General features: G+C 46.0%; 1 protein-coding gene across 1 annotated transcript; it reads left to right on the top strand.

Moving 5' to 3' along the window:
• Positions 1–201: 201 nt before the first annotated feature.
• On the top strand, positions 202–21004 carry LOC144264412 (WD repeat-containing protein 19-like). The gene is made up of 4 exons (XM_077816171.1): positions 202–282; positions 7305–7396; positions 9612–9677; positions 20848–21004. The coding sequence occupies exons 1-4, from the start codon at positions 277–279 to the stop codon at positions 21002–21004; spliced, it is 321 nt and encodes a 106-aa protein (XP_077672297.1). The 5' UTR covers positions 202–276.
• The last annotated feature ends 134 nt before the right edge of the window (positions 21005–21138 follow it).

Genomic DNA, 21138 nt, shown 5'->3' with positions numbered 1-21138 from the left:
TCTCCGCCTCCCCCGCCCGCCAGCGGCGCGCTCACTTTGGGGGTGGGGCTGGCTCCGGAGGCCGCCGGCAGCTACCGCGCTCAGATCGGATTCGGGCTGAGCCCCGCCTCCTCACGATGATTGGTCGTGGCGCCAGAGGCTCTTCCCTTGACCCCCGCCCCCAGATCTCCTGGGTGACTGGGACGCTGTTAGCGGTGGGGGCCGCGCTCCCCCTTGCCCTCGGAGCGGCAGCGCATGCGCACATGAAATAGTGACTCGGGAGCCCTGGGCGAGAAGATGAAGGTAAAGTTCAAAAATGCCGTTATTGGGACGGGCATGGGGCTCGCCGGGGACTGCCCCCCCCGGCTGCCTGAGCTCCTCTGGCGTGGGGGCCGTCGGCAGTTGTGGAGGCTGAGGGGCCTTGTGATTCGGCAGCCCGGCCCGGGGCCTGCAGCGCTTCGGCGCCCTACCCTGGCGGGGCTGCCGCGCGTGGAGCGGGGTGACCCGGGGCGGCGGCCTGGGGGACACGCTGACGTGCCCTGCCCTGGAGGGCAGCGGCGACCCGAGGGGCGGGGGCTGCTTTAGAGCAGTGGGGGAGGGCGAGAAGCTGGGCGGGGTGAGTGGCAAGGGGGCGGATGGGGGCTCGCTGCTGCAGGGGGCAGCAGGGAATGGCGGCCCGCTCTGCTGTGTGGGATGTTGGGGGAACGGCCTGGGAGCGCAAGAGGGGCGTTTCGGAGCCGGCCCCGTGCCTCTCCCACAGGAAGGGGCGCTGCAGAGGAAGCTGCCAGAAACCCTGAAGTGGGCAGTGGGGGAATAACCAGCCCGGGGGGAGGGAATCTTCTTCCTGAACCCCAACTGTACAGGTCTAGCCCAGGGTTGGGCAAACTTTTTGACCGAAGGGCCACTGCAGAAGTCAGGGAAAGTCACAGAATCCTTGAGTTCTGTGACCTTCCTGACAACCAGTAAGTAAGGCTGCGTGTCTATCTTAGAACAAGTCTGGTCTATCTTATCTAGATACCTTAGGGCATGGCTACACTTGCAGATGTAGAGCGCTGTGAGTTAAACCCGCCTTCAGAGAGCACAGTAGGGAAAGCGCTGCAGTCTGGCCACACTGACAGGAACAAGCGCACTGGCGTGGCTACATTTGCGGCACTTGCCGCGGCATTGGGAGTGGTGCATTACGGGCAGCTATCCCACAGAGCACCTCTTCCCATTCTGGCGCTGTGGCTTGTGGGAAGGGGGCGGGGGCATTCTGGCTCCTGTCCCAACGCCCCGTGATGCATCAGGTCGCATCCCAGCAACCCCTCTGCTTCTGTCCACATTTGGCACCATCTTTCAGCGGTTTTTGTGCTGCGCGCTCTGTCTTCCCTTTCAGTCTGCGGGAATGGAGCCTGAACTGCTGAGGAGTATGCTGACGAGTCTTGCCAGCACGTCACATTTGGCAGTCGAATTATTCCTTATGATCCAAAGTGACAGTGAGGGCTCCAATGATGATATCGGCTCTAGTAACGCATATGACACACATTTGCTTGCGGCGTTCACGGACATGCTCACCACCGTGGAATGCTGCTTTTGGGCTCGGGAAACAAGCACAGATTGGTGGGCTCACATTGTCATGCAAGTCTGGGATGACGGGCAATGGCTGCAGAACTTTCAGATGAGAAAAGCCACTTTGATGGGACTGTGTGAGGAGCTCACCCACACCCTGCGGCTCAAGGACACGAGATTGAGAGCTGTCCTGACGGTGGAGAAGTAGGTGGCTATTGCAGTCTGGAAGCTGGCAACTCCAGACAGCTACCGATCGGTCGCTAACCAGTTTTGAGTGGAGAAGTCGACTGTTGGAATCGTGTTGATACAAGTTTGCAGGGCCATTAATCTCATCCTGCTCAGAAGAACCATGACTCTGGGTAACGTGCATGAAGTTGTGGATGGCTTTGCACAAATGGGTTTCCCTAACTGCGATAGATGGCACATACATTCCAATTCTGGCACCAGCCTACCTAGCCTCCAAGTATGTTAATCGGAAGGGGTATTTTTCTATGGTTCTCCAGGCGCTTCTGGATTACATGGGTGTTTCATTGACGTTAACGCAGACTGGCCCGGAAAGGTGCATAATGCACGCATCTTTCTGAACACTGGCCTGTTCAGGAAGCTGCAAGCCGGGACTTTTTTCCCAGACCAGAAGATCACCGTAGGGAAAGTTGATATGACAATTGTGATTCTTGGAGACCCCGCTTACCCTTTAAAGCTATGGCTCATGAAACCCTACACAGGGAGCCTTGACAGCAGCAAGGAGTGGTTCAACAACAGGCTGAGCCAGTGCAGAATGACTGTGGAGTATGCTTTTGGCTGTTTAAAGGGCCGCTGGCGCTCTCAGTATGGGAAGCTGGACCTGGCCAATGACAGCATTCCTGCAGTTATATCCGTGTGCTTGTACCCTCCATAACATTTGTGAAGGGAAGGGTGAATGATTCACTCAGGCATGGAACTTAGAGGTTCAACACCTGGAGGCTGAATTTGAACAGCCAGAGAGCAGGGTTATTAGAGGTGCCCAGTGTGGGGCTGCAAGGATTAGGGATGCCTTAAGGGAGCAATTTGAGGCTGAAAGCCACCAATAATGTCTGGTGCCCTGCACAGGAGTGAAGTGCAGTGGTTCCAATGTTAGTAGGAATCTTTGTTTGCTACACTGACTTGCAGTGACTGTTTCTTTCCTGGGCTAAGGTATCTTTTACTTTATGCAATTATAAAGAATGTTTTCAAAGCCAAAAAATCCATTTATTGGAAAGAAACACAACTGCTTGGGAAACAGAAAGGGCAAGGGGGTGAGGTGAGGTGGGGAATGGTACAATCACAGATTTGTGTATGTCCTGTTACCATACTCAGCCTTCCTGTCTGGAGTGCTGTGCAATGAGTGCTGCACTTCAGGATGGCTATACTGCATGGTGATGGGGGTTGAGTGCAGTGGGTAAGGGTTCTAGTTTTCAGGGCTGGGTGGTAAAGCTACAGGTATTGGAGGCAGCTGGTAGTGGTAAGAACCCGGATGTTGGGGAAAGTGGGGAAATGCTGGAGGTAACATGAGGGCACAAGGGAAAGAGTTTTGGGACAAGGACTGCAGGGGGGGTCGGGCACGGTAGTGCTCCACCTGCATGGCTACGAGTGCCTGGATCGAGTCCACTTAGTGCTCAATTATGCTTATCAGCCAATCCGTGCTTTGCTGCCGGAGCACCGCGCTTTTGTATCAGCGCTCCTCATTCTGCTGGCGGATCCTCCTTTCAGTGTCCCGCCACTCCTGCACTTTTCAGTTTTCATTACTTGAATGCCGCATTACTTCATGCAACGTGTCTTCCTTGCTTCTACGTGGCCTCTTTCTGATTCTTTGGAGATAACACAGGTGGCTGAGATCTCAAGGTTGCATCTGTAAAGGCAAAATGCAACACTTAACAGAGGCAGCATTGTTCACACCAGACAGAGCAGTGATTCTCCAGTCCTTAAGGGCAAGCACAGTCTACACAATAGCATCATTTTCCCACGCCAAAGCGAGCACACACAACCCACAGGAGCCCCAAAATGGTGAGTCAGCACAGGGTCAAGTGTGACTGATTGTTTCATGGCTGTACTGTCCTCTGCGTTTCTGTGCCTTGGGGAGAGCCAACAGCGGCAGGGGGGCCCCTATGCTGAACACTGTCCCCACATTTTCTAAAGGAGTTCATCCTGAAAAATATCTTGCTGCTGAGGGTGACCTGGGAAGCAAGGGAGGGTCTCCTACTGCAATGCGGCTTCTGCCCTGGCCCATATATAGCTTGCCTGTGTGCAGCAATAGTCCTCCTGCCCCTCACGGCACAGTGACGTGGAGAAGTTAGTCTTACTGGGACAAGGAATACAGTGGCTCTCCTGAGAAACCTGCGCAAGCACATTGCCCAAGTTCTGGATGAGACCTTTGAAGAGATCACTGAGGCCGATTACCACGATCTGAGAGAGCACATCAATGCCCTATTCCGCATCTAGGCACGCATGCAGCCCATACCCTCCTCACCCCAAGAGCCCGCACTGAATAACTTTCTTCCCAAAATAAAAACCGCTTACCGAGAACCGCCTCTGATGTTTGTCCTTCCCCAAGCACCAGCCACCACAACTGGCTACCTTCCTCCTGGCTTGAGAATAGCTCCTGGCTGTATGCATCTGGGGATTCCGGTGTGTCTTCCTCTGCCTCAGCACTCTCACTCCTGCTTTGCTTCCATGTGGTAGTGTCCATGGTGGTACTCGGAGTGGAGATGGGGTCAGCCCCAAGTATCGCGTCCAGCTCTTTGTAGAAACAGCAGGTCACGGAGCAGCACCGGAGTGGCTGTTTGCCTCGCGGGCTTTGCAGTAGGTATTCCGCAGCTCTTTCACTTTAATCCTGCACTGCAGTGCTTCCGGTCATGGCCCCTTTCCATCATGTTCCTTGATGTCTGCCCGAAGGAATCGTAATTCCTATGGCTGGAACCAGGCTGGGACTGGACAGCTTCCTTCTCCCAAACACTGATGAGGTCCAGCACCTCGCCATTGCTCAATACTGGGGATCACCTGGGACGTGGAGGCATGGTCACCTGGAAAGATTCACTGAGAGCACTCCACGGCTGGCTGAGCAAACCGAAAGGGGATTTTCAAAATTCCTAGAGAATTTAAAGGGCAGGTCTGACGGTTGGTCACCTGAGGGCAGGGCAGTAGAGTTCAAAGTGGTGACTGGAGTGGCTAGAACAGGCATTGTGGGACACTTCTGGGGGCCGATCAGAGAGCACTAACAGACCAGGGCGTCCACACTGGTGCCGCGGTGCTCAAGCAGGGGCGCACAAAATATTATTCCACTCGCTGAGGTGGAGTACCAGGAGTGGACCAGCTGCGGAGTCAGCTCTACGTGCCTTGCCAGTGTAGATGGGTATTGAGCTAGTGCGTCTGGGGCTCCCTTAATGCACTGTAACTCGCACGTGTAGCCAAGCCCTTAGATACTTGGTCTACGATACTAGAGTATCTGAGCACCTCACAAGCTGTATTGTATTTTCTCAACAGCCCTGTGAAGTAGGTTATACTGTTTTCTTCATTTTACAGATGGAAAATTGAGGCACAGAGAGGCTAAGTGACTTGCCCAAGGTCACAGAGGAAGTCTGTGGTGGAGCAGGAAATTGAATCCAGGTTTCCAAGTCTTAGGCTAGTGCCTTAACCACTGGACCATACTTCCTCTGATCAAACCTGTTCCATTTTTTTAAAGAATGAACTTCAAATGGGAAACTTCCACAGGCCACACATAGTGTTGCCAGCCTCAAGTGTTCAAAGCTCATGAGATCTTCTAAAATGAATAATTTCTTTGCTTTTCGATTTCTAAATCTGTAGGGTGCACTTACTTCATAGTTTCAAGTTTCATAGCTTTTTCTTTCTTTCTTTCTTCCAAACATGAGGGCTACAAACCAGGGTGGATTGATGTAAATCAAGGTGATTTAAGCAGAAAGCCTCCATTTAAATCATAGATTTTAAACAACTTTCCCATTTGTACTTCAGTTATTTTCTAAAGAAAGGTACATTTTCATTGGTTGATATAACCATTAAAAAATGTTGATTTACAACTAAATAGAGCCTTTAAAGTAAGTTTGGTACATCTGTTTACTACTTAGGGGGGTATACTATAACTATACTATAAATTGTACAGCTTAATATTTTCAGATTCTTAATTGTACATTTTCAATATGTTAGAAAATGAAAGATATATTGTTTATTTACTAGATAATTAACTTTTTGCTCTTGATTTTTGTCAAGCTGCATTAGGATGCTAACAAACAAACATACCAAACAGCATATACAACATTTAAATTAAATGTTTTTGATACATAAACTTTTCATCAACACATATTTCATATTTACAACTAAAAGTGATTTATTAAATAGAGGGATTAACTGTATTCAGTGATTTAAACTGATTATTTCAGGTCAGCCTGCGAAAATTTTCAAATATGCCTAAGTGAAAGTGACTCACCTAAGTCTCTTGAAAATGAGACAGTCTCCTAAATTACTTATGCTGTCCTATTGTGCCATATTTGTGAAGCGTGATCTCAAAAGTTAGATATTTCCCCCCAATTCTGTCTTTATATTAGTGATATTCAAACCTCAGTGGTTCAAGAGCCAACATTACCATAAAGAGCCGCAGTGCTATGAATTCATTGTTTTATTTAATATATATTATTCTCTCCGAAAAATGATTGACCAAGTATTATTTTATCAACTTCACTTGGTTACTAACATGGTAGAAACATCCTGATTGTTTAATAACTTAGATTAATAATTAAATCACACAGTGTTTTGATATCGTGCTGCAAAGAGCTGCAGGAGACACATTAAAAAGCCACTGCTTTTCCGTAGTCTTTAAAGTAAAGAAGTCTTTAACTCAGGGTTTTTGACAGAGGCTCATTGATTCAGTAGTTATTTTTATTTAAATATTTTAAGAGATTACAATTATTTTAGCCTTTAATATATTTTTGTATCAAATTAAGATTTCATTATAAATAGGTTTTATTTATAAAAAGAAAAACTTACAATTTTTCTAATTTAAATAAAATTAAAAATCCAGTTTAAATAAAATTTCCAATTTAAATAAGAAAAGTCAATTTTTAAATTTTTTTGTGTGGAGAAAATCTTAGATTTTTATCCACCGTACTAGAAACTTACTTTTTTTTCCAATGAAAGCTGAGCTTCTTATGCAGTCTCTTAAGTCTAGCACCTGTGACTTTAAGAAAATTAGCAAATATTGTGAGACTTATGATAGAATCACAAGAGTTGGCAACACTATCAATATTGCTAAAGAATAAAGTTGTGTGGATTTATAAATAATCTTCAGATTTTAACACATGCAAGGGGTGAAAAGAAAAGCTAATTTTATTTTACAGTTCAGTTACTTGGGTTAGTTTCGTACTTTTACTTTTCTTACCTAAGTAGCAACAATCAAAAGTACTGTCTTTGCAAAAGTCTGAATTCTCTAATTTAAAATTTTTTAAAAATTGCTAATACAAATTAAAGTATATTTGTACTATTTTCTTCTTAGGTTTTTAAGGTTGAACTTAAAAGGTTGAACACCAGCTCTGAAGTGTCTGTCATGAAAGTTCACTTTTCCATGTATAATGAAAGGCCTGCCACAGACTTCTGTCCCCTTTATACATTGTCTATCCTGTAACCTATCTTTCTTTATTTGTATATATTAGTTATAGAATGTTAGTTATATTTACTAATATGTACTAGGCAGGTTTAATGTTCTCCAGTGCTTACCGTTTTTAAGTTAGTAATTCCCCTCTTTCTTCCCTCAGCGAGTATTTACTCTATTAGAAAAGGCTTTGCTTGGTTCCCCTGTGCAGTTCACCTGGCAGAAAACTTCAGGAAACTTCCTTGCTGTGACAGGGTAAGATAAGAAGTATTTACATATTAATATGTATGTAGAGGTGTAATTGAGTAATATTCACCCTTTTGTTAATGTTGTATATTCACTGTCACAGTAAATGTCACAGTTCCTGAGGTAACTTGCATCTCTGACCCCTTTTTGGCCTTCTTGAGGGCACCCCACTTACGTCTCAGGCTCCTCAGCCATTACCATTCTCGGGGTAGAGTCCTGTGACTCCCCACCTCTAGACCGGGCAGTTAGGCTGCAATTCTTCCTGTAATTCACTGTGATTACTACAGTAGATCTGACTTCAGTTCAGCACCTATGGTCCAGTTTCCTCAAGGGCAATGACAGGATTAACTAGTGACCAACCAGGCAATGATAGAGTTAACCATTGACCAACAGAACTTTTATAAAAAGAAAAGGAGTACTTGTGGCACTTTTATAGTTTTCATTTCTTTGTTTGTCAAGTTTTTTGAAGTGGGTCAAACTAGTATAGGTAGACTGGGCAGAATTCAATTTTTTTTTTTTTTTTGTAATTTAGGCAACTAATATATATTTTTATTTTTAAGATTTTTATTTGATTTTTAACTATTTTAATTTTTACAATTGCTGGAAATTGAGGGGGAGGGGAGGGTTGGGTTAGCATTAGGGTAGCACTAACTGTGGGGCTCCAAGGGGTTCCCAGGACTGGCAACATGGCTGCAGTGCACCCTACACAGCTGAGGGACCCAAGACACCTAGGTAAAAGATGCCAGATATGCTGTCATCCTCAGTTGGTGGAGTAGAGACCTCTGGCAAAGACTCCAAGGAGAAGGATGAGCCCCTGGACACAGAAGGAGGCCACCCTGCTGCTGAACAAGTCCATCCCAGGGACTGACTGCTCCTCTGTTTCTGGTGGGTGGGTGGGTGAGTGCAGCTTCTCTGTGTGGCCCCAGAGGGTTCCCTGCATGGCTGCAGGGCCTGTGACACTTGATCCCTGCAGGTGCAAGGTGCGGGGAAGGTTGTGGTCCTGGCAGGGCAGAGCAGAGACTCCACTCCAGAGCTATGAGGAAGAGGACAAGCCCCTAGCCTGAGGGGAGGCCACCCTACTGCCGAATGGCTCTTGCCTAGGGACAGAGCCCCCGCAGTACATCATCCTTGCAGTAATGGCTCGGAGTCTCTGCTCTGCCTCTCCAAGACCTCAGTCTTCTCCACACCTTGCACCAGCAGGAATCAAGTATGTCAGGCCCTGTGGTAGCATAGTGAGCCCTCTGCCACCACAATATCATGGCCTCACTCTTGTGACAGAAGGGCTGCCCAGGGCTTCCTGTGCTGCTGCAGGGCCAGTGACATTGGATCCCTGTAGATGCAAGATGTGGGGAAGGTTGCAGTCCTGGTAGGGCATGTATAGCAGAGCAGAGACCCTTTGCCTAAGACTGCGAGATGAGCCCTTGGCCACAGGGGAGGCCACCTCACTGCCGAATGGCTTCTGCCTGGGGATGGCTGCCACACTCCCAGCTGGTGAGTGAGAAAGCTATGACAGTGGGGTTGCCTGCCCTGCCTGAGGACTGGTGACACCTGATCCCTGCAGACACAAGGTGCGTGGGGGATTTTTTTTTTTTTTTTGGTCAAATTTCCGTGTGTCAGCTGAAATTGATGTTTACTGTCCTCTATCAGATTAAATTGAATCCTGTCAAGGCGGTGTATATGCAGTTTCCTCCAGACTTGCTACCTGCCTACGAATTTGCATTAATTACCACCCAGTGATTTAGTTCTTGTAGGAAACCCTGTAACTCTCCTGTGGAGCCAGAATGCAATCCCTTAGCCCATAAACATACATATAAGACTTATATAGCTGATACAATAACTTTTTATTATTCCAAGTGTCCACAATATCTTTTCTTGGATTACCTTCTGCTGGTGAGAGAGGCAAGCTGTATATTTCCCATATCTAAAAAAGAGCTCTGTATAAGCTTGAAAGCTTACCTCTCTCACCAGCAGAAGTTGGTCCAATAAAAGATACTACCTCTCCGATCTTGTCTCCCTAATATCCTGGGACCCACATGGCTACAACAACCCTGCATATGTCCATAATATCTGTCACATTAAGTACCTATCCACTGGAAATATCAATAGATAAAACTCCTGAGCCATATCAATGGGGCATGAAAGATCAATGGAAAAAGTTTTTATGAAATCTCTAAGGATATTTGCAAATGTACAAAAATACTGAATTCATCTTCTGTGTTTTTAGAACTGATCACACTGTAAAAATCTTTGATCGTCATGGTCAGAAGAGAAATGAAATTAATTTACCAAGGTAAGAACTAACAAGGGTTTGGAACATGTTCTTAAACCAAAAAAAACCACACACTTTTAATGGCACATACATACATATAAGTAATATATGGAAGATGCATTTCTGAGGCAAAACTGAATTCATAATACAATAGCCATGAAAGATCAGGAAAAAATTATATATATCCTTATACGTAAAACATTCTTTAACTATACTTTTCATCAAAAGAAGGGTAGAGATAATTTTAGGTCCCCACATAAATAGCTCATCGCTAAAATATATAAATGTGTAATAAGTGACAGGCTAAAAAGATTTAAAATACAAAAAAAAATTATTTCAGGTCCAAACTTCATCTCAAAAACTGTATAAAAGTACTTTCTTCACCTCAGTTCTATCTCACACCATCTACTCATGTCAACAACCCCAAACTGTTACCTTATTTATTTTCTATTCCATTCTAGTCTGGTTCCATTTTAATTAAGGTGGTCTCCTGCCCTCTGTATAGCTTCTCCTTCCTCCAAATGTTCCCGAGTACCTACAAAACTTTATCTCTTCTTAGCACTGTCTTTTCATCCATGCATTGAGACCTTGACGTTCCCTCTGCCTAGCTGGACCTGTGTATGGAACACAAAGCACTTCAGAAAAAGCTACCACTGATGCCCTGGACCTATGCCTTCTACCTAGTATTCTAAATTTAGCTTCCAGGACCTCTCCACTACATCTCTCTACATCATTGGTACCAATACATCACGACCACAGGCTCTTCCCCAGCGCTCGCCTGCAGTTTGGTTGGATATCTCATGATGTCTGCAACCTTTACACCTGGTAGTGAAGTCACCAAGCTGTTCTCATGGTCACCAACTATCTACATTTCTCATGATCAGTCTTCTGTCACCACAATCAGTCTTTGGGTATGTCTGCATTGCAAAATAAATTCTGTGGCAGCAGTCTAAGCCTGGGTCAGCTGACTCAGATTTGTGCTACAGGGCTAAAAACAGCAGTGTACGCATTCCTGCTCAGCCTGAAGCCCAGGCTCCGAGACCCTCTTCTCCCTTCCCTGGTTTCAGAGCCCAGGCCCAGGCCAAGTGGGAACATCTACACTGCAATTTTTAGCACCATAGTGCAAGCCCAATTTGACCTGGGCTCTGAGACTTGTTGCTGCATTTTTTGTTGTTTGCGTTTTTTTGGCTGCAATGTAGGGGTACCTTTTCTCTCCCCACTGTAATTCAGTCCCCTGGAATGACCTCCTCAGTACATGAAGAGCTGTCAGTCTCCACTATCTCAGTCGGAAGGAGACTCCCATCTAAGGGGGTATGTGCCTCCATTCCACCTTGGTGCCCCTTCCACCATGAGTCTGGCTTCCTCAACTGGACGATTGGGGAAGTCAGTTCTGAGGTGAGTCTACTCCAGTGTCCCTATATGCAGAGTCTATAAACAATTCCATCTGTGTCTGCTCTTCCAGTTCAGCAGCTCTGTGCTCAGGATGCTGGCCATCAGAGCCCATGTACATGAGCTGCTTGTATTGGGTGTGTATGTATACCAGGTCAGTGTCATTATCCCCATTTAACAGGTGGAGAAACTGAGGCACAGAGAGAGAAGGTGACTTGCCCAAGGTCTCACAACAGGCCAGTGACAGAGCTGGCAATAGAATCCAGATCTCCTGAGTCCCAGTCAAGTGCTGTGTCCCCTTGGTTACACTGCCTCTAGTGGCTTCCCTTCCCATTTATTCCTCCTGCTCACCAGAATGCTGCATGCTGCTGTGGTTGGGGATTGAGACATCCATTGAAGTTTCTTGCAGGAGTCCACATTTACTATCATGCTAAATTCAGGCAAGTGGGAGAAAAGAAGATAAAAGGTTGAACTGGTGGGTTGCTGATTTAGCCTGCAGCTTGGTATGCATAAAGTGCTTCCTATTAGCTACTAAGTGAGCAGGAAGGGAAAGCTGCTAGCTTTTCAAGAAGCTACCCCCTGTTTTACTGGAAGCTATAAATGTACTTGCCTAAAATGCAGAGCAAAAGCACAATTCACATTGGATCTTAGGCTTCAAAACAAATTATTTTTATAAAATAAATTTTATTTTGACTTCTCAGGCAGTCAGACTTCTTGGTTTTTTCACTCAAAGCACTTGCAATAGCTTTAAATACTATTTTTGCATAGCGTACATTTTTAACCAAAGAACAAATGGTTGAGAGATAAGGTTCATGGCAGAAGAGTGTAAAAGACAATTTTTCAGACAATTAAAAACCAAAGCATGTTGAAGCATTCATGACAGCAAAAGCTGTGTTCCGTGGGTTTTTGCAAAGATTAGACACTGCATTTTTTTTTATATGCATTAGTTTTTACATATTTAATTGACACGTCCCTCTGGCAGCCAAACAGTAAGTTATTTCCCATACTAGCAGATGGAGTCTAGAACAAGTAACCAGATGCCTGCTATTCATTATGAGTTGCTTGCCTTTTTATTAGAGATGTGCAAATGGTTAATATAATACCCAGACTCCATCCAAAGTCAGGGTTGGTTCAGGTTCTGTTGTGTTCACACAAATCTACCTTGATACACATGCCAGGGCTGCTAACATTTATACAAACACTTGTGTGCCAGAATCCATCCTTTTGTTGTCTTCAGGGATGCAGCTGGTCTCCTGGAACTGAGTGGCTCACTCTGCCCTCCCTGGGACGGTAAGGGGCACTGAGGGTGTGTCTATATTGCAGCTAGATGCTGCAGTTACGCCTGTGCCAGCTGACATGAGCTCTCAGAGCTTGGGCTGTGGGGCTGTTTTATTGCAGTGTAGACATTTGGGCTTGGGCTGCAGCTTGAGCTCTGGGACCCTCCCACCTCACGGGGTCCTACAGGCCAAACTCCAGCCTGAGCACGAATGTCTACACCACAATTAAACAGCCCCTTAGCCTGAGTCGGCTGGCACAGGCCAGCTGTCAGGATTCCTTCCCCACTCTGAACTCTGCATGAAAATCTCCGAAGCTTACTTTTACCAGCTTATGTTAAAACTTCCCCAAGGTACAAACTATTTTACCTTTTGCCCTTGTACTTTATCGCTGCCACCACCAAAAGTCTAACAGGTATATAACTGGGAAAGAGCCCGTTGGGAAACATCTTCCCTCCCCCCCCCCCAAAATCCCCCCAAAACCTTCCACCCCCTTTCCTGGGGAGGGTTTGATAAAAATCCTCACCAATTTGCATAGGTGAACACAGACCCAAACCCTTGGATCTTAAGAACAATGAAAAACAATCAGATTCTTAAAAGAAGAATTTTAAGAGAAGAAAAAATAAAAGAATCACCTCTGTCAAATCAGGATGGTAAATACCTTACAGGGTAATTAAATTCAAAACATAGAGAATCCCTTAAGTTACAAAAAGACACAAAAACAGGAATATCCATTCCATTCAGCACAGCTTATTTTCTCAGCCATTTAAAAAAAACAGAATCTAATGCATATCTAGCTAGATTACTTACTAAGTTCTAAGCCCTGGTCTACACTAGGACTTTAGGTCAAATTTAGCAGCATTAAATCGATGTAAACCTGTACCCGTCCACACGATGAAGCCCTTTATTTTGACTTAAAGGGCTCTTAAAATCGATTTCCTTACTCCACCCCTGACAAGTGTATTAGTGCTTAAATCGGCCTTGCCGGCTCGAATTTGGGGTACTGTGGACACAATTCGACGGTATTGGTCTCCGGGAGCTATCCCAGAGTGCTCCATTGTGACCGCTCTGGACAGCACTCTCAACTCAGATGCACTGGCCAGGTAGACAGGAAAAGAACCGCGAACTTTTGAATCTCATTTCCTGTTTGGCCAGCGTGGCAAGCTGCAGGTGACCATGCAGAGCTCATCAGCAGAGGTGACCATGATGGAGTCCCAGAATCGCAAAAGAGCTCCAGCATGGACCGAACGGGAGGTACGGGATCTGATCGCTGTTTGGGGAGAGGAATCCGTGCTATCAGAACTCCGTTCCAGTTTTCGAAATGCCAAAACCTTTGTCAAAATCTCCCAGGGCATGAAGGACAGAGGCCATAACAGGGACCCGAAGCAGTGCCGCGTGAAACTGAAGGAGCTGAGGCAAGCCTACCGGAAAACCAGAGAGGCGAACGGCCGCTCCGGGTCAGAGCCCCAAACATGCCGTTTCTATGATGAGCTGCATGCCATTTTAGGGGGTTCAGCCACCACTACCCCAGCCGTGTTGTTTGACTCCTTCAATGGAGATGGAGGCAATACGGAAGCAGGTTTTGGGGACGAAGAAGATGATGATGATGATGATGATGAGGTTGTAGATAGCTCACAGCAAGCAAGTGGAAAAACCGGTTTTCCCGACAGCCAGGAACTGTTTCTCACCTGGACCTGGAGCCAGTACCCCCCGAACCCACCCAAGGCTGCCTCCTGGACCCAGCAGGTAGAGAAGGGGCCTCCGGTGAGTGTACCTTTTAAAATACTATACATGGTTTAAAAGCAAGCATGTGAAAGGATTACTTTGCCCTGGCATTCGCGGTTCTGCTGGATGTACTCCCAAAGCCTTTGGAAAAGGTTTCTGGGGAGGGCAGCCTTATTGCGTCCTTCATGGTAGGACACTTTACCACTCCAGGCCAGTAACACATACTCGGGAATCATTGTACAACAAAGCATTGCAGTGTATGTTTGCTGGCATTCAAACAACATCCGTTCTTTATCTCTCTGTGTTATCCTCAGGAGAGTGAGATATAATTCATGGTCACCTGGTTGAAATAGAGTGCTTTTCTTCAGGGGACACTCAGAGGAGCCCATTCCTGCTGGGCTGTTTGCCTGTGGCTAAACAGAAATGTTCCCCGCTGTTAGCCACAGGGAGGGGGGAAGGTTGAGGGGGTAGCCACGCGGTGGGGGGAGGCAAAATGCGACCTTGTAACGAAAGCACATGTGCTATGTATGTAATGTTAACAGCAAGGTTTACCCTGAAAGAGTGTAGCCACTGTTTTATAAAATGTCTTTTTAAATACCACTGTCCCTTTTGTTTTCTCCACCAGCTGCATGTGTTTCAATGATCACAGGATCTTCTCCTTCCCAGAGGCTAGTGAAGAAAGAAAAAAAAACGCACTCGCAATGAAATGTTCTCCAAGCTCATGCTGTCCTCCCACACTGACAGAGAACAGACGAATGCGTGGAGGCAAATAATGTCAGAGTGCAGGAAAGCACAAAATGACCGGGAGGAGAGGTGGCGGGCTGAAGAGAGTAAGTGGTGGGCTGAAGACAGGGCTGAAGCTCAAATGTGGCGGCAGTGTGATGAGAGGAGGCAGGATTCAATGCTGAGGCTGCTGGAGGACCAAACCAGTATGCTCCAATGTATGGTTGAGCTGCAGCAAAGGCAGCTGGAGCACAGACTGCCACTACAGCCCCTGTGTAACCAACCGCCCTCCTCCCCAAGTTCCATAGCCTCCACACCCAGACGCCCAAGAACTCGGTGGGGGGGCCTCCGGCCAACAGAGGATTGCCCAAAAAAAAAGAAGGCTGTCATTCAATAAATTTTAAAGTTGTAAACTTTTAAAGTGCTGTGTGGCATTTTCCTTCCCTCCTCCACCACCCCTCCTGGGCTACCTTGGTAGTCATCCCCCTATTTGTGTGATGAATGAATAAAGAATGCATGAATGTGAAGCAACAATGACTTTATTGCCTCTGCAAGCGGTGATTGAAGGGAGGAGGGGAGGGTGGTTAGCTTACAGGGAAGTAGAGGGAACCAAGGGGCGGGGGGTTTCATCAAGGAGAAACAAACGGAACTTTCACACCGTAGCCTGGCCAGTCATGAAACTGGTTTTCAAAGCTTCTCTGATGCGTACCGCGCCCTCCTGTGCTCTTCTAACCGGCCTGGTGTCTGGCTGCGCATAACCAGCAGCCAGGCGATTTGCCTCAACCTCCCACCCCGCCATAAACGTCTCCCCCTTACTCTTACAGATATTGTGGAGCACACAGCAAGCAGTAATAACAGTGGCAATATTGGTTTCGCTGAGGTCTAAGCGAGTCAGTAAACTGCGCCAGCGCGCCTTTAAACATCCAAATGCACATTCTACCACCATTCTGCGCTTGCTCAGCCAGTAGTTGAACAGCTCCTGACTACTGTCCAGGCTGCCTGTGTATGGCTTCATGAGCCATGGCATTAAGGGGTAGGCTGGGTCCCCAAGGATACATATAGGCATTTCAACATCCCAACAGTTATTTTCTGGTCTGGGAATAAAGTCCCTTCCTGAAGCTTTTGAAACAGACCAGAGTTCCTGAAGATGCGAGCGTCATGTACCTTTCCTGGCCATCCCACGTTGATGTTGGTGAAATGTCCCTTGTGATCTACCAGAGCTTGCAGCACTATTGAAAAGTACCCCTTGCGGTTTATATACTCAGCGGCTTGGTGCTCTGGTGCCAAAATAGGGATATGGGTTCCGTCTATGGCCCCACCAAAGTTAGGGAATCCCATTGCAGCAAAGCCATCCACTATGACCTGCACATTTCCCAGGGTCACTACCCTTGATATCAGCAGATCTTTGATTGCGTGGGCTACTTGCATCACAGCAGCCCCAACAGTAGATTTGCCCACTCCAAATTGATTCCCAACTGACCGGTAGCTGTCTGGCGTTGCAAGCTTCCACAGAGCTATCGCCACTCGCTTCTCAACTGTGAGGGCTGCTCTCATCTTGGTATTGATGCGCCTCAGCGCAGGGGAAAGCAAGTCACAAAGTTCCATGAAAGTGCCCTTACGCATGCAAAAGTTTCGCAGCCACTGGGAATCGTCCCAGACCTGCAACACTATGCGGTCCCACCAGTCTGTGCTTGTTTCCCGAGCCCAGAATCGGCGTTCCACAGCATGAACCTGCCCCATTAGCACCATGATGCATGCATTGGCAGGGCCCATGCTTTCAGAGAAATCTGTGTCCATGTCCTGATCACTCACGTGACCGCGCTGACGTCGCCTCCTCGCCCGGTATCGCTCTGCCAGGTTCTGGTGGTGCATATACTGCTGGATAATGCGTGTGGTGTTTAATGTGCTCCTAATTGCCAAAGTGAGCTGAGCGGCCTCCATGCTTTCCTTGGTATGGCGTCCGCACTGAAAAAAGGCGCGAAATGATTGTCTGCCGTTGCTCTGACAGAGGAAGGGGCGACTGACGACACGGCTTACAGGGTTGGCTTCAGGGAGCTAAAATCAACAAAGGGGGTGTCTTTACATCAAGGAGTATTTCAGGCAGGACTTCACGGAGGGTTCCAATAAGAAATGGTGCACCTAAGTTATTGTTCTTATTGGAACAAGGAGGTTAGCCTGGCCTCTGATTGATACATGGCTAGATTTACCTCGCTGCACCTTCTCTGTGAGTGACTGCAGTGTGACCTAGAGGAATGAGACAGGGGAGGAGGCAAATGAGTACAAAACAAGTCTGGTCTATTTCTTGTTTTGATCCACTCCATCTATCTTTTACATCTTTGGCTGGCAGCAGACGGTGCAGAAGGACTGCATGCCATCCACATCTTATGGCTGCTCGGCAGAAGATGGTACAGTACGACTGCTAGCCATTCTCATCTCTTGCCTGCCCGGCAGAAGATGGTACAATACGACTGCTAGCCATCCTCATCTCTTGCCTGCCCGGCAGAAGATGGTACAATACAACTGCTAGCTATCCTCATCTCTTGCCTGCCCGGCAGAAGATGGTACAGTACGACTGCTAGCAATCCGTATCGCCTGCCTGCTCACCATAAGATGGTTCAATAGGACTGACTGCAGGACTAAAGAGAATGACCTGGTCAAGTCACTCCAAATTTAGTCCCTGCGCCCATGTCTGCCCAGACGCTCCCAGCCGACGTGGCCAGGAGCACTCGGACACGACGAGGACGGCTACCAGTCGTATTGCACCGTCTGCTGCCAAAAGGCAATGGGTTGCTGCTACTGCGTAGCAATGCCGTACCGCGTCTGCCAGCACCCAGGAGACATAGGGTGACGGTTACCTGAGTCAGCTCCATTCTTGCCGTGGTATGGCGTCTGCACAGGTAACTCAGGAAAAAAGGCGCGAAACGATTGTCTGCCCTTGCTTTCACGGAGGGAGGGAGGGAACGGGGGCCTGACGATATGTACCCAGAACCACCCGCGACAATGTTTTAGCCCCATCAGGCATTGGGATCTCAACGCAGAATTCCAATGGGCAGCGGAGACTGCGGGAACTGTGGGATAGCTACCCAAAGTGCAACGCTCCGGAAGTCGACTCTAGCCTCGGTACTGTGGAAGCACTCTGCTGAGTTAATGCACTTAGAGCATTTTCTGTGAGGACACACACACTCGAATATATAAAACCGATTTCTAAAAAACCGACTTCTATAAATTCGACCTTATTCCGTAGTGTAGACATACCCTAAGACTCCATTCCTTTTCTGTTCCCAGCAAAAAGCATCACACAGACTGAGAGATCCTTTTTTTCTCCCCCCTCCTCCAGCTTTTGAAAGTATCTTGTCTCCTCATTGGTCATTTTGGTCAGGTGCCAACGAGGGTATCCTAGCTTCTTAATCCTTTACAGGTGAAAGGGTTTTTCCTCTGGCCAGGAGGGATTTTAAAGGTGTTTACCCTTCCCTTTATATTTATGACACCAGCCAAGGGTTTTTAATCGCAGAATTACTCCAAGAGGCCTCTTTCTTCTGCACAGTCTTTGAGGATTTTTTCATTATGATCCATTGTCTCTTCCAGTTCTAATAAGAGCCTTTGGTGCCCAACCCTTCTCTGCACTAGTGCAGCAGGAAAATATACCCAGTGCATAAGCAGAGGTGTTTATAATCCTTGATATATATGTCCCTTCCTTAGTCCTATGCTAGAGATTGTGGGGTATGTCGGTCTCTGTGCTCATTGTGAGAACAGCAACTAGAACATTTTCCTGCTTCCATGTGGACTTCTGTCCCAAACTTAATACGCTTCTGAGAACTAGGAGGGAGCTGTTCACATCAGATGGCCTCCAAAAAACCATAAGGTTGAGTGACAGCTTGGTGTCCCTTAAAGATCCAGAGTATGTTGGAAGGGGCCCTCTAGCCCTGGGGCCCAGCAAGGGATCAGGGCTCTGGAGCCCCCTTTGGAGGCACAAGTGGTAGGAAGGAGTCATAGTCTTGGGTGAGATTAGAGCTGGTGTGCAACTTCTATCTGGAGATTCAGATTTACATAACATGACTGTCTCATCCTGTCTCAGGTTTGTTCGGAGGGGAGGAACTGGGTCAGGGGCTTCATTTTGACTGTATAATTTTGTCTGGCTTGGACCCTCATAATCTTTTAAAATCCCTAGTAAAGTTTACTTTCTTCTTTCTCTCTGTTTCTTAAGCAACTGTGTTGCTATGGACTGGGATAAAGATGGGGACACCTTAGCCATAATTGCTGACAAATGTAGTACCGTTTATCTGTGGGATGCCAACACAAACAAAACAAGCCAGGTGGACAGTGGCATGAGGTAAGAAAAACTCTTCTTGTAAAATGCATGTCAAGAATCAGACTAGTACAGTATGCCCTTCTTGGTGCAACATCCTATACTCATTTGGAAGCTGAAACTAATGCAGAATGCAACAGCCTGCTTCTTAAGTGAGGTGTGTTGCCACAAGGACGTTACACTGGTGTTTTGTAGCCTTAATTGGCTATCTGCAGGTTTCAAGGTAGAGCATTTCTGTAGGTTTTGGTCTATAATGGCCTTGACCAGTCTACTTGAGAAATTACCTCTCCCCATGACATGTGCTACTACCAAAATTGGGATCAATAGAAACACTTGATCTGGAATCCACTCAATTAAAAGAGAGGCTGCTACTGGGAAGGTGCTTTCCCTAAGGGTTCCTCAACTTTGGAACTTGTTTCCCACACCTGGGTTCTAAAAAGGATGAATCTCTTGACCTTCAGGTGTATTGCAAAGATCTTTCAATACAGTTTTTGTGGATAAGGTGTTGCTGAAGGGCAATATCTAACCTTGTTGCTGTAAAGATTAGTTGGTCATTGTTGGTATATGATGGAGTTTGCAGCTGGATATTTTTTTACGGTATGATTTGTGTTTTTAAAGGAATGTCAAGAGTGCCTAAATCCTGAGAGAGTCTCCATCTATTATTAGTTACATAGCAGTAGCACCCACAATGTGCTCGGTACTTTTGAAGCACATACAATAATAAAGTCCCTGCCCCAAAGTCATTCATCAGCAACAGAAAAAATATTTCCCTCTTCACATGACTTATCAGAAACTTGATCCTGATTAACAGTCACAGACTCTGAATGCGTCTTATTTTGCTCGCTTTTACTTTACGTCCATCCAATCTACCTAGCTGGGATATGAGCAGCCCCTGTTACAGAAATATCTATTCCTTTAGTACTTTTGCTTCTATTACCATTTATTATGCTCTTCATGTTTATTACTTTTTAAACTAATAATAAAACAGACAAAATGTCCTTCAAGGGCATTTACATACATCAATTCTAAAATCCAATTACATGAGGGAGACTGTATCCGTAAGGAAGCCACACCTAATTGCATACAACAATATAAATGCAACAGAAATATCAGGACTCGGGCTTGGCTGACAGATTAGGCTGCAGGGAGATTGAAATAATATTATCTTTTTACTAAATTAAGATATTAGCTTTTTGTATTAACTCTTAAAAAAAAATCACACAAAACACAGCCTTCCTCTGTCTGAAACTCAAAGCAAAAAAGCTTGTGCTAAGTTTCTTACTACGTTCCATAGTCTGTCAATCAAAGAACCATGATCTACCATGTGAATACAGTCGTGATCAGTCCCAACTAAACCGTTAAAATACAAAAAAAATTCAGAAAAGCACCATCTTTTAAAGCATTTCTTAGAAATTTGTTGTCAACTTGATTACCTCTGATATATTTGAAAGTATATCAAGGATGCTTAGAGCTTATGCACAGATTTTATGCTTAGAGCTTATGCCCACTTTTAGCATTTGTATACGTCTAAATATTTAAACAAACCAGCTCCCCCGCCCTGGTTCATCGCTATTTTGTGAATGCTTAAGCAAGTCTGAAAGTGGCAAACTCACCCTAAACAAATGAATTAAAAAGTTTAGCTCAGGTTTACACAACACTGTGCAAATACAAAACAAATAATTGTAGTTAACAATGCGATTGTTTTTTAAATTTAAAAGAGAATCTCACTGATATGCCATATAAGATAATTTTATTGTTTTTTTTAATATTTCAGAGACCCAATGTCTTTCTTGCTTTGGTCCAAAGTTGGAGCCTTGCTTGCTGTTGGAACAACTAAGGGAAACTTGCTTATTTATAACCGACAGACTTCTCGCAAAATTCCTGTCCTTGGTATGTACTATACTGAATTCATTGGGTTTGTATGTTTCTAACTGAGAGCAAAATTTTACTCATAGTGTAAAGATTCCTTTGTGTTCAGTGTAAAAATATAATAATCTATAACTGTAACTCCAAAATGTACCCTTGTTCAAATGGCTACTTCTGTTTTATTATTCTTACTAGAATG

The sequence above is a fragment of the Eretmochelys imbricata genome, chromosome 4, assembly GCF_965152235.1.
Source record: "Eretmochelys imbricata isolate rEreImb1 chromosome 4, rEreImb1.hap1, whole genome shotgun sequence".
Taxonomy (NCBI): Eukaryota; Metazoa; Chordata; order Testudines; family Cheloniidae; genus Eretmochelys; species Eretmochelys imbricata.
This window is presented reverse-complemented; position numbering and strand designations above follow the sequence as displayed.